This window comes from Gossypium arboreum, chromosome 10 (genome assembly GCF_025698485.1).
Source record: "Gossypium arboreum isolate Shixiya-1 chromosome 10, ASM2569848v2, whole genome shotgun sequence".
NCBI lineage: Eukaryota > Viridiplantae > Streptophyta > Magnoliopsida > Malvales > Malvaceae > Gossypium > Gossypium arboreum.
The window spans coordinates 3,973,984-3,987,374 of record NC_069079.1 but is presented as its reverse complement, the minus strand read 5'-3'; the positions used below and the strand labels follow the sequence as shown (position 1 = coordinate 3,987,374).

Below are 13,391 nucleotides of genomic sequence, written 5' to 3'. Positions count from 1 at the left end.
AATTGTTAAATAAAAAATAATTGGACTAAATGTCTGAAATTAAATGTAAAAGGACTAAATTTTAAATATATGATGAGTAAAAGGAGTTGGAGTGCAATTAGAGCTATATATAATCATTTACCCTTTAAAATAGTCAACTTGGTTTCATTTCTCCAATAACTGCGCAACCGGTGTCGGTCCCCTCATCGTTTCCCCTATATAAAACAATCCCCCCAAAGCCCTTCAACTCACATCTCTCAACTTTCCTTCTACATCTAAAGCACTGCCGTGTGTATTCAAGCAAATAATTATCTGTGTTATAATAATAACACCAATTCCTTTCTTTTTTTTGTGTGTGTTGGTTTTCTTTTCAATGGCGACTACCATTACTACTTCATCTCATGAAGGTGTTAAAGTAGTGATAATCGATACTCAGTACGTTGAAACCGATCCCCTCAGTTTCAAATCTGTAGTTCAAAGGCTTACAGGCAAGGATAGTTGCGTTTCATGGATAGAGGAGAGTTCGTTTCCCTGCAGTAAAACCCAAACAAATTATAATGTTGCTGCCGGAAAGGTTTCAGCTGAAGGGTCATATGGCACAGCCACCGCAGGAGGCGGCTATGGTTGTGACGGTGGTGGTGGTTTTCATGTACCCGTGTTTACTACGCGTTTAAGTTTTAAAGACTTGGATAGGTTGATCCTGGAGGCTCCTCCATTGGACGAGTTGAGCTGGTTGTTGGCTGAGTGCTAGATACGATTTGCAATATATACCCACAATTAATTTTTGTAATGACATTCTCTTTTTGGAATTTTTTATATTGCTGTTGATGCAGTATTTTCTCTTCGTTAAGACATCGTTTGGATTGCATTGAAGCTCAGTTGAATGCGTTTAATAATGGTGTTTAGATTACACCATTAGAGTGAGATTGAGCAATTGATGCCCACAATTTTGTCTAGTGATCCCACTAAAACCTCTTTTTAACCTTCATGTATCTTGTTTTATTTTCTAAATTATATACTCTAAATATTTCTAATGTATTTATATTCTCAATAACAAATGGTGGACTGTCATGGTAGTATGATACTTTATTAAATATTAATTCAAATTTAATATTATTTTTTATACAACATTAAGAGTAGAGATGAAATAATATGATTTGAACCCGTGTCAAATGAATGTTGATAAAAACTCGACCATCATTCTATGAAATTTACTTAAATTACTTAGCTAAAATATTTATATAAATTTATAAATATTATTAAAATTTTAAATGATAAATGTTTTTTCAATCATTTAAATGTTAACTACACTCTTAATGAAAATAACCATTATTAAATAAAATATAAATAATTACATCAATGAAAAACTTATCAAATAATTCTCTTTTTTCATATATAAAAAGAACAATTTAATCATCATTATTTTTACTTTCACCTCGTTATCATCACTATTTTTAAATCTAATCATACAGTCAATTAACTTTTTAATGATCTAATCATTAATTTTAATATCACTGTTGTAGTATTCAATTTCATTGTTACAATGATTAATCTTTACACCATTTTTAATCTTAGTAAAGTCAATCTTATCACTCATCCAAATGGACCATTAAATTATCCATCTTATATATTTATATATATATATATATATATATATATATATATTATTTAGTATGATTTTAATGAAAGAAAACTCAAGTTTAAACTCTAGAGATGCCATTGTAAGAAAGATTAACCACGAACCTTGAAATGGTTAATCTTCATGATTCATAAAATGAACACATAGGTAGAGATGATATCAGTTTGGTTTGATTGGACTTTTTGAATTTCTTAAACCATCCATTATAATTCAATTTGATTCTCAATTTTTTCATACTAATTTTTATTTTGAATTTTAGATTTATTTTAACAAAATGAACTTTGTATGTTTTTAATATTGTTTGGTGAAGTTTCAAAATCTTTTCATAAATATTTTTAAAAACAATAATTTTAAAGTAAATAAAAATCATCAATAATTTTTATATAATAATTTTAAAAAATATTTTTATACAAACTTTTAAGTAAATTTCATTATTTTTAATATAAAATATTTATTTATATATCAAAAATTAAAATTAATTATAAATTAAATAAAAATAGAATTTAATTCAGTTTTGAACCATCATAATTTACAAATTTATATTTTATAAGCTATCTAAACATCCTAATTCGAGGAGGTTTTCAATTTTTCTATTTAGCATAGAGTGTAGGGCATTCATATTTGGAGTTCAGTAACTAGTGTTGGGTTGTAGAAATGAGTGGCGGTCGGAGACTCCATCACTCCACGGCATTTATAAGCAAACATTAGGTCTAGATGCTTGTGATATTGATCGTTTAACTTTTCTCTGAAAAATTAAAATTAAAACAAATATTTTTAATAAAATGATATTACGTAATTAACTGATAGTAAACCTACATTATTAACTTTTATAAATACTGTATCTCTATATGTCAATGGAAAAACACAGCTTCAGAAGAAAAATTGTAGAAGTTTCTCAAATGGGTTACTTCGCATTAAAATTTTATAAATTCAGGAGAAAACTATTTTGATCCTATCAAATAAATTAATAATTAATTAATTTTAATCATCATATACTTCCAAGGATATGAACATGGTAGTAAGGTTTAGGTCAAATCTAGTTGTTGTCGTACTCAAAAAGTATTAGTCAAATGATTAGAAGAATGTGAATATTCAAAGCGCTATAGCATCAATATTAAAAGCATCTCTGCTTTGCCAAAAAGACAAAAGGACTTTATATATATATATATATATATATTGTGCAGGAATTCAGATTTTGCGGCAAGTTGAAACCAAGAGCTTTGACACACATGGATATGGAGACTTAAATGCCCTCTAAAATAATCTTGTTCCTATGGAAACTGTGCACAAGATGGATACTATATAAGATGTAACGCAGTGCTTCGAAGTCCCAAAAAAAGTGTGTAATGAGATTAATGCCGCGATTGCTAACTTTTGGTGGGGACAACAGCAGGAAGAAAAGAAAATTCATATATTGGTTAAACTGGTTGGAGCTCACTGTTAAAAAAGGAAACCAGGGGGGGGGTTAGGATTTAGAGATTTTAGCTTATTCAATAAGGCTCTCTTTGCAAAGCAGTGTTGGAGGCTGCTACAACATCCTGACTCATATTGGACAAGGATTTTCAAGGGCAGGTACTTCCCTGACTGTACTATCTTGGAAGCTAGAAAGGGTTCGAGAGCCTCGTGTGTTTGGGCCAGCCTCCTTGAAGGGAGGGATTTCTTAAAAGAGAACATTATATTGCAGGTATTGGATGGGAAGGAGTTGAACATTTGAAGAGATAGGTGGCTAAGAGTTGGGACAAATAATGTTGATACTCAAGATTTACTAAACAAAGTTTGTGAAATTATGGATGTTGAACGAGGGTAGGGTGTTTGGATGCGATCAGGCCTTGGATTTCTGAGGATATTGCGAGAGCTATGGAGGAGATTCATATTTGCCAGCATTGTGGAAAGGATCGAATGGCTTGGCCTCATTGTCTGTCTGGCCAATATACGGTTAAGGAGGGTTATCATTTACTGAAGAAAAAAGAGGAGGGTAACCGGATTAAAAAGCCTTCTTCGTCCCATTGTGTGGATGAAAAACTTTGGAAAATTATATGGTGCTTGAAGACTTTACCAAAGGTCAAAATGTTTCTTTGGAGGGCCTGTAGGAATTTACTTGTTACCAACCAGAACCTTTGTAAAAAGAAAATTAAAGATGATCCTATGTGTATTGTATGTGGTAATGAAATTGAATCTGTTGAACACATACTGTCGACATGTGAAGGGGTTAGAAATGTGTGGTTTGGTCTGAATTTCTGTTTTCGAATCAACAAGGTTTTGATTACAACGATGGACGAATGGTTGGTTGGAATTGAAGGCCTGGTAAGTAAGGAAAATACGCAACAGTTATTAATGAAGGTTGCTTTCACGTGCTGGCACATATGGAAAGCTAGATGCAAGTTGATTTTTCAGAATGAGTCTTGGAATCCAGGGCAAATTATATGGGCGATTAATGCTGCAGTCAGAGAACTTGATACAATTAAGTTACCAGACATTAAAATGAAAGAGAAGTCCAAGCAGATGGAGTGCTCCAGCTGAAGGTTGGATGGTTGCTAGCTGTGATGGGACTTTTAATTATGGTGCCGAAGGAAGTCGGAATTGGGGTTGTTATCAGGAATTCTGCTGGTCAGGTAGTGGTATAAAAAGTTTGAAGGCAAGTTCGGCTATTGAAGTGGAGGCTTTAGCTGTACAGGAAGGTCTTTTTGTTGCTGGTAGGAAAGTCGAGATTGACTCTGAGATACTTCAAAAAGAGATTACACTTACTAAAGGGGTAATTGGCTTATTTTTCCATCTGTACAGAATATACTTGTATTGGTACAGAAGTTTGATAGGTTTGTTCATATCAAAAGAGAAGCATTTAGAGCTGCAGAATGGGTTGCGTCCCAGTTCAAAAGGAGCATGTGTTTATCAAATTGGGTGGACTCACCCCCATCTTCCATGCTCCATATCTTGTGTAGAAATGGTCATCTCTCTCTACAGAATCTTGGAGAAAAGGCAGTGGTCAAATTCAAACAAGTCGCCATTAACATGCATTCAGTCACAAATCACTTTCAATCGAGACTCATCACAATAATTGAAAAAAATAAAATAAAACAAGGGAAAAAAAAAAAAAGGTAAGCCAAAGACCTTTAAATTGGAATTCTGTCCTTAAAAACAAAAACAAAATTGTAATTATTGAATTAATTTATGGCGAATAATAAATTTGTAAAAATTAATACAAAAATTAAGTGTGACTTGTTGAAAAGATTAATTTGAGAAAATTATGATGTTTTGGATTTAAATTTTATTATGTGTATTTATTTTTAAAATTTTATATATATAAAAGATAAAAATACTTTCAAAATAGTATTTGTTGACTTATAAAATAGTAAGTTTTAATAATTCTATAATTAAATTAATGTTTAATATATCATTTGATACTTAAGTTTGACATTGTTTTCTAACGTGGTATTTATACTATTTTTGGTTCTATTTAGTACTTGTATTTGATAAAAGTTATATATTATGGTACCCAAAGATGACAGTGTTTACTATTTAATGCTTAATTCGGTTTTAAGGTTGATTTGATGAAAGTTAATTATTATTATTATTATTATTATTATTATTATTAAGTTTGAATTTTTCGTGATTTTGTTAAGGGAATTAATTTAGTGTTACTTGTGAATTAGTTTAATTTTTCATTTAATTTGAAAAATATAGTTCGATAAATATGATTTAATTCAAGTTATTTTAAGGTTGATTTGATGAAAATTAGTTATAAATTTATTATTAACTAATTATAAATTTTGATCAAAAATAAATAATTTTATAATTATATACATCACACATAATCAAATATTATGACTTTTTTCTAACTTAGACAAAAATGTGAGTATATAAATTTATGTTATTATAAATAAAAGAAGTTTAGTCTAATTTGACTATTGAAAAATATGGAGTTATTGAGATTTATTTAAGAAAGTGTACAATTCTTTAAACACTTTGACACACTAGTCTATTTTCATATTTAGTTAAGAACTGTATTTTTGGATTGAAATTGTGGATTGTATCTAATCCATCCACTAGCAAAACAAGTTTTTAGCGGCGTTTTTCATTCAAACGCCGCTAAAGAACGAGCATTAGCGGCGCTTTTTAAAAACATCGCTAAAGATCGAGTATTAGCAGCGCTTTTTTAAAAACGCCGCTATATGTACACCTTTAGCAGCTTTTTTTGAAAAAACGCCGCAAAAAAATTTAACACAACGCCGTCGTTAAACGCCGCTAAAGATTGAGTATTAGTGGCGCTTTTTAAAAGCGCCGCTATATGTACACCTTTAGCGTCGCTTTTTAGAAAATGCCGCTAATGCTTGATCTTTAGCGGCGTTTTTCAAAAACGCCACAAAAGAATTTTGCAAAACGCCGTCGTTCTGTATTGACCTTTTAGTGGCTTTAGCGGCGCTTTTTAAAAAACACTGCTAATGCTCAATCTTTAGCGGCGTTTTCTAAAAAACACCACAAAAAATGAAAAAAATTAAAATACTATTATTTAAAATAATTTTAAAGATTTTTTGTATATGACTAATTGTTTTTAATTTATATGTTAAATATTTTCTTACATAATTGTAAAAGATATAGTATTAATTTTAAAATATTAAATTAATTATAATTATAGTTTAGGGTTTATGGTATATGGTTAAAGGTTTAATGTTTATGAGTTACTATTTTAAGGTTTATGGATGATGGGTTTAGGGATTATGGTTTAATGGTGGTTTAAGGGTTGGGGTTTAAAGTTTAGGTGTTAGGTGTTAGGGGTTAAGAGGTTAAGAGGTTATGGGTTTAGGTTTATGTTTTAGGACTTATGGTTTAGGGTTTAGGGACTAGGAGTTTAGGGTTTAGATTAATTAGTGTTTTTAATTTATATGATAAACATTTTCTTATATAATTATAAAAGAAATAGTATTAATTTTAAATATTGAATTAATTATCATTATAATTTAGGGTTTATGGTTTAGGATATATGGTTTATGGTTTAAGGGTTGAGGTTTAAGGCTTAGGGTTAGGGGTTAAGTGTTAGGTTTTTAGAGTTTATAGATTATGTTTATAATTTAGGGTTTAGATTAATTAGTGTTTTTTAATTTATATATTAAATAAGTGTAATTAGTGTGAAAAGCATATGTTAAAATTTTGAAATACTATTATTTAAAATAAATTTAAAGTTTTTTGGGTATATCACTGATTTTTCTAATTTATATATTAAATAATTTCAAATTTTAAAGATTTTGAATTTTATCTAATTTTTTAAATATTAGTTAAATTTTAAAAATTATTTATTTAAATGAAAAAATTAAAATACCATTATTGAAAATAATTTTAAAGTTTTTGAGTATATAACTGATTTTTTAATTTATATTATTTTTAATTTTTATATTAAATAATTTTAATTTTTAAAGATATTAGCGTTTTTATTATAAATGCCGCAAAAAGTATGCAAAAATTCATTTCACTTTAAAAATGCACCTTTAGGCTTGTTCTAATCAAAATGTGCAGTATTAATTTTTTAGTGGCGTTTTAGTAAAACGCCGCAATAAGTGGGATTTAGCGGCATTAAAAAAAAACGCCGCAGTTTTATCCAAATTTTATCCCCAACTCAGATACTCGAGCCCTCTTAATTTTTTTCCCCTAAAAATTTTCCTCCAAAACCTTAAATTTCCCCAAATCTAAATCCCAACCCATCTCTCATGGGACGGACCACCATCTGCGCATCACGGACCGACCATCTCTTTGCATCGCCGTCGACTCGACCATCTACTGTGTCGCCGTCACATTGCTCTTTTTTCCATCTTCTTCTCGGTTCTCATTTGCTTTTTTTGCGGAACTATTATTTTCATTCATTTCTCGATCATTTTTCCTTTTTCGACAGCAGCAAGGAAAGACTAATTGTTGTTCCCTGCATTTTGTGGGGGGAAATTTCGACGACAGGAGTTGGTCACTAAGGTTGGAGAAACATTTGAGTGCATTTTGGAAGGGGCAAGTTTTCTATATTGTTTTATTGGCATATCTCTCTAGTAGCTAACGTGTTTACTGCACAGAACTTATAACTATTTTCTTCCTTTTTCTTAGAATCCTAGAACCGTGATGATGTTCTTTCTCAATCGATGTTCTTGTCACTTTTTGTTATGTGATTGCATTTAATAAAGTGAGACAAGAGCACAGTGAAGACATGTCCATAAGTAGTGCTTTCTCAATTATTTTCGAAAGAAGACCAGAATTAAGGTCTAACGTCATAACTGTTATTCAATATCGTTTTACTCATTTCCTATTTTACAACTTTGAAAGCGGGAATATTCAAAATCTAATTGTTAATCTACAGGTTGCAAGGGCTTGCACATAAGGTACTTCAGTGGTATGTATGCAGAATGGAAGGTTGGTTTACTTCGGATGCAGATACCATCTCACTTAAAAGCTGGGACCAGGCAGGTTTCATACTTAGGAATTTGAGGTTTTATTTGAATTGCTTTTGATGTTTTATTCCCTCTTGAGTTTTTGTTCGATGAGGCACCAAGATTGTAGTAGAGATGAGTTTTCTTATGCAGATTATGGGAAGTCAAATGCATAATGGAGGTCTCGAATGTTCATGACAGCAGCCCTCTCTGCTGGGTTTTTTCACCATTGTTGCTGCTAGGTGTCAACTTTATTTTAACAGATGTTATGCCTTATATGATGCTATATGTGTAACATCCCCTAACCCTATACCGTCACCGGAACAGGGTTACGAGACATTACCAGTCAGTACAGTCCAATTTCGGTCATTAATTAAAATAAATATTCACACACATCCTAGTTTTAAGATGTCGTCCCTTTAATGGGCCCTCGCGGTCCAATATGAATAGTAAATTCAATTCGGGACTAATTTAGAATCACTACGAATTTTTAGTAAATTTCAAAATTCATACTACATACCGTTGCCAACCATAATTTACTCATTTCATCAATACCTTTACAACCTAAATGACTCTCATTAAACATCCTGGGTACATGCCATTATCAATACTCAACATACTTTACCTTAATGAATTCGGGATCGTCTTAGGATGCTGATTCAACGTACTATCTTTACTTAACTGCAGACGAAACAAACGTGCATTTGAGTATGGTATACTCAATGGTATTTCTATAATCCGAACAATTAATAATATAACAAATACTTAAGATCATAATAACAATTACAATTATTCAATTATTTATTCATAGATAAATTTCAACTACTTACCATATAAATTTTATACAAATCATATAATAAACACAATAACATAATTGTTCAAGTCTTAACTAAATCCATTATTATTACTCCATTCTTTCACTTACTACTCGGTATAGCTTTCTTTAATTTACTCACAATTCAATATCATTAAACTATATTCAACTATACACTTATCAATCGTATTCCATTTTAATTCATTTCAATAACAGTCAATTTCATTTATATCATATCAACTTACTATCCCTGATAGCTTTCAGTATATACATACGATTCATATATCTCAAATCACATTTCAATTCATCAAGTTGCATCATATATCATCAATTCGAACTCCAATCATTTCATGAACCTTTGGTTCATATTTTCAATTTCATATCTAAATTTTCAATTCTTAATTCAATTTCTCGTTTCATTTCAATAGCTTGATCAATCAAATTTATTCGATTTATCTTTCACTTATTTACCCCTATTAACAAACCCGGATTTTGACTGATACACGGATTCCAACCCAAACACATCAGTACGGCACATTGTGCCTAAAACGGTACATAGTACCTGATCAGTATACGACACATAAAGTGCCTGATCGATAAAGCCGGCAAATCCGGTACACTTCCAGATTCTATGGCATGCCAATTATATCCGACTCAGCTCGACTAGTTAATAGGGTATTTCATTCACTTTCTCAATTTAATAATTCTTTCATCAATATACCATTCTGATAATCACATATATTCACCCATTTTCACAATTCATACAATTTCATTCAATTCAACAATATATTTCAATTATTCACATTAATTCATAATTCAATACAATTCAATTCACTTTTCAATATCAAATATTCAAATATCACAATCTCATATATTCATATCAATTTCCTCATATTTCTAATCAATATATTTTTAATATAATATTCATTCAATATTCAAATTTCTACATAAATCATATATATTATATAATTCAATCAATATAAATTCAATCAAAATAATTTCAATCAATATAAATTCAATAAATTCATCGCATACCAAAATCAATCCATTCCAATTGTAAAACATCATAATTCTAACACTAACAATTGCCATATGTATATAAATATAACAAATAATAACTAAGTTCGGATTATAGAAATACAAACCGTAATTTTCGAGCTAACTCCGTTGACTTTGTCTTGTCCTTTCTTAGCCGAGATTTCGGTACCACATCGACTACGAAATTAATACAATTCATAATCATTAATACATTACTAATTCATATCTTGAGTTACAAAATTCTAAATTAAGATCCGCTAATTTTTCCTGAAACTAGACTCACAAATCTTCTTACAATAAAATTTTCAGAATTTTTGGTTTAGCCATTAAGTACATTTTATTCTTTAAATTCACCCCTATTCTGCTGTCTGACAGTTTCGTCCCTTCTTCACTAAAAATTAATTATCTCACAGTACAGAACTCAGATAATATTCTCGTTGATTTCTCCTGAAAATAGACTCATTAGGAATTCTAAACATATAACTTTAAGCCTCTAATTATTTTTCTTCAATTTTTGGTGATTTTCCAAAGTCAGAACAGGGGAACCCGAATTCATTCTGACCTTGTCTCACAAAATTCATTATATCTCAAAATTTACAATTCAATTGCTTATATCGTTTCTTCTATAAGAAACTAGACTCAATAATATTTAATTCCATATTTTATTCATCCTCTAATTCAATTTCTACAATTTTTGGTTATTTTTCAAACTTAGACTACTGCTGCTGTCCAAAATAGTCTTAGTACAAAATGTTGATTTACTTTAATTTCAATTTAATTCTAACTAAATTCACTTACTTTTCTATCTTAATTCATACTTTATTTCTACTCAATTTTTAACCAAACTTAGACATAATTATCTATTTTTCATCATAAAACCATAATTTCGAAATTCTTTCAATTTAGTCCTTAAAGCATAAAACTTATGAATCACTTTACAATTCAATCCTTGTATCATTTTTAACTTGAATTTCTATCAATTTAGCCCTTAATTCATCATTTTATTTAACATGGACAATATCTAGAAATCTAATAACTATCAAAATATCAACTTAATTTCATCAAAACTTTGTTCTAAAACTTCTAAAACATCAAAATTAAGTAAAAGGGCTTGATTGACTTACCTATTAAAGCTTAAAGCTTCAAACCTTCAATTTTCCCTTTTCTCCCCTTCTTTCTTTCTTTTTCTCCCCTGCTCTCTGTTTCGTTTCATTCTGTTTCTATATCCTTTCATTTGCTTCTTTTGTTTATATATATAATATAATATAATATAATATAATATAATTAAAACATAAAGTACCTTTATTATATAATAATATAATAATATAATAATATACTAAACATAAAAAAAAATCTTAGATTTTCTTCACGATAAACCACCTCAATTTATACTTTTTGTATAATTACCCTTTTAGTCCTTTTTATTTTCTTTTAATCTATAATTCAACTTTCACACTTTATTCAATTTGGTCCTTTTACTTAATTACTCTTAATTAAATTTAAATTCACTTAATTAAACTCTAATTAACCACTCATTTTACTTAGTAAATATTTTTAATAAATATTTACGAATCTATTTTTCAGAAACGGAGACCCGAAAATACACTTTTTCAGTAACGGTAAAATTCGGGTCATTACAATATGAGACAAATATATTCCATAGTTTTTCTTATCCTTCTGTTTTTGTGCCGTTATACTCTCTAATCACATGATTTCCCTAAGCCATCCCCCGTCAATAATGATTGATTGCTGATGTAACAATGTTTGATTGCTAATCACATGATTTTCACTTTTGTTTTGTCTTCAATAATGATTGATTGCTAATGTAACAATGTAATAACCCTCTGTATTGCATTAACAAAAACCACTGCCTTCATCTAGCAAATGATTTCATTTCAGGGTGATAAGAGCTCAAATGAAATTGACAGCAATGTGGGAAATAAGAGCTCGTCAAAAAGGGTGGAGAGAAAAGGTCGCCAAATCTAATGCGCAGACACAAGGTAACCTCCAGTTTGTCTAACCATCCACCATGGCCTGATAGGAAGAAAATTAGTAGAAAACGTATTTCTTTCCTTCTTTCTTTTCCACTGTTCAGTGCTCTGCGACATGTTTTGTCAGTTTTGGACAGCGAAGCGGAATTTTATAGTCATCATGAATTTCAGAGTTAATATTATAGGCAGTCTAATTTAACATTGTAGTAAACATTATATTTGATAATTTTGGATACGATGTATAAGAAAAACGATTAAAATACATGATGATATGAACATCTAAATATGTCAAAGGGATATACTGATTACCATATCTAGTAAAATATGATTTATTTCTAGCATAAACTAATTCACTTCAAAACTACTCTTTATTGTAATTTTTCATCAATAACTCATGCTTCATTCTAACTATCATTTTTTTTTTCTTTATGGATTTTCACTAGCGTTGATGATGCAAATTAATCATTATTTATTCCAATATATTTGAAGAAAGGAACATTTGTTCAGATAAAATATAGTATATATTCTCTGCTCCTATCTAATTTATCATCATTTGCCTTCTCAACGACTGTTATTTTACCAGAATCCCTACTAATTGAATCATACCTTTGAAACATGCGAGCTATAATTTACTGTGTAAGCTGATGAGTTACCATAATATAGCTTTTTTACATTTTGACTGGTGGCAAATGGAACAGGAAAAACCAACTACACTAGATTGTGGTCCAAGAACAATTTGCAGAAGGCACATAATGGCTGACTCCCACCTCTACAAATGCATATGGGAGGCATTGCAGCAGCAAATAAGAATGATATTGATCAACATGCAGTTGACACCGTATGTGCTCTGAATCCGAATTCAGGTGTGAGTTTCAGATATTTTATGTGCAAAAAAGAGTGCCTTATGTTTGTATGTTAGTTAAGCAGATTATAGATAGAACCTGCAATAGGATCAACAAATTAGTTGATCAAAAACTACACCCAGTTTTGTAATAGTCTACTTGCATATTTGCATATATTTAATAATAATCTCGTGTCAACTAATTATTCTATTTTCTTATTTAATTGTTTTGTTTTCAACATTTTATTTTTATTTGAGTTGAAAGAGAAAAACAAGAATTGTAATTTTGACTTAGAAAAGAGAATATTCATTAGCAGTTTAATCAATTTAAATAATCAATGTTGATATTTTTATTATTTATTTTAGTTTTGATTCTAATTTTTATTTTTATTTTAATATTTAAGATAATTTGAGTTCTACCTTTTGGATTTTAATTGTGTTATAATTTATTATTTTAAATTCTAAATTTAAATTCATTAATTTTTGTATTTAGTTTTAAAGTTAAAATTTTAATAGAAAATTTAATTTGATAATGAATTTTAAATTTTATATTTTTCATGACTTTTATAATATTTTATTTTTTTAAATTTAATGACCTTTAGCGGCGTTTGTGGGGAAAGTGCCGCTAAAAGTCCTGGTCTTTAACGGCGTTTTTTAAAAAAGCGCCGTTAAAAGTCATAGTCTTTAG

The 13,391-nt window shown here is 29.5% G+C and overlaps 1 protein-coding gene across 1 annotated transcript; it reads left to right on the top strand.

Moving 5' to 3' along the window:
* The first annotated feature begins 234 nt into the window (after window positions 1-234).
* LOC108488962 (VQ motif-containing protein 10-like) lies at window positions 235-829 on the top strand. Its single transcript, XM_017793214.2, has one exon. The coding sequence runs from the start codon at window positions 353-355 to the stop codon at window positions 728-730; it is 378 nt and encodes a 125-aa protein (XP_017648703.1). The 5' UTR covers window positions 235-352; the 3' UTR covers window positions 731-829.
* The last annotated feature ends 12,562 nt before the right edge of the window (window positions 830-13,391 follow it).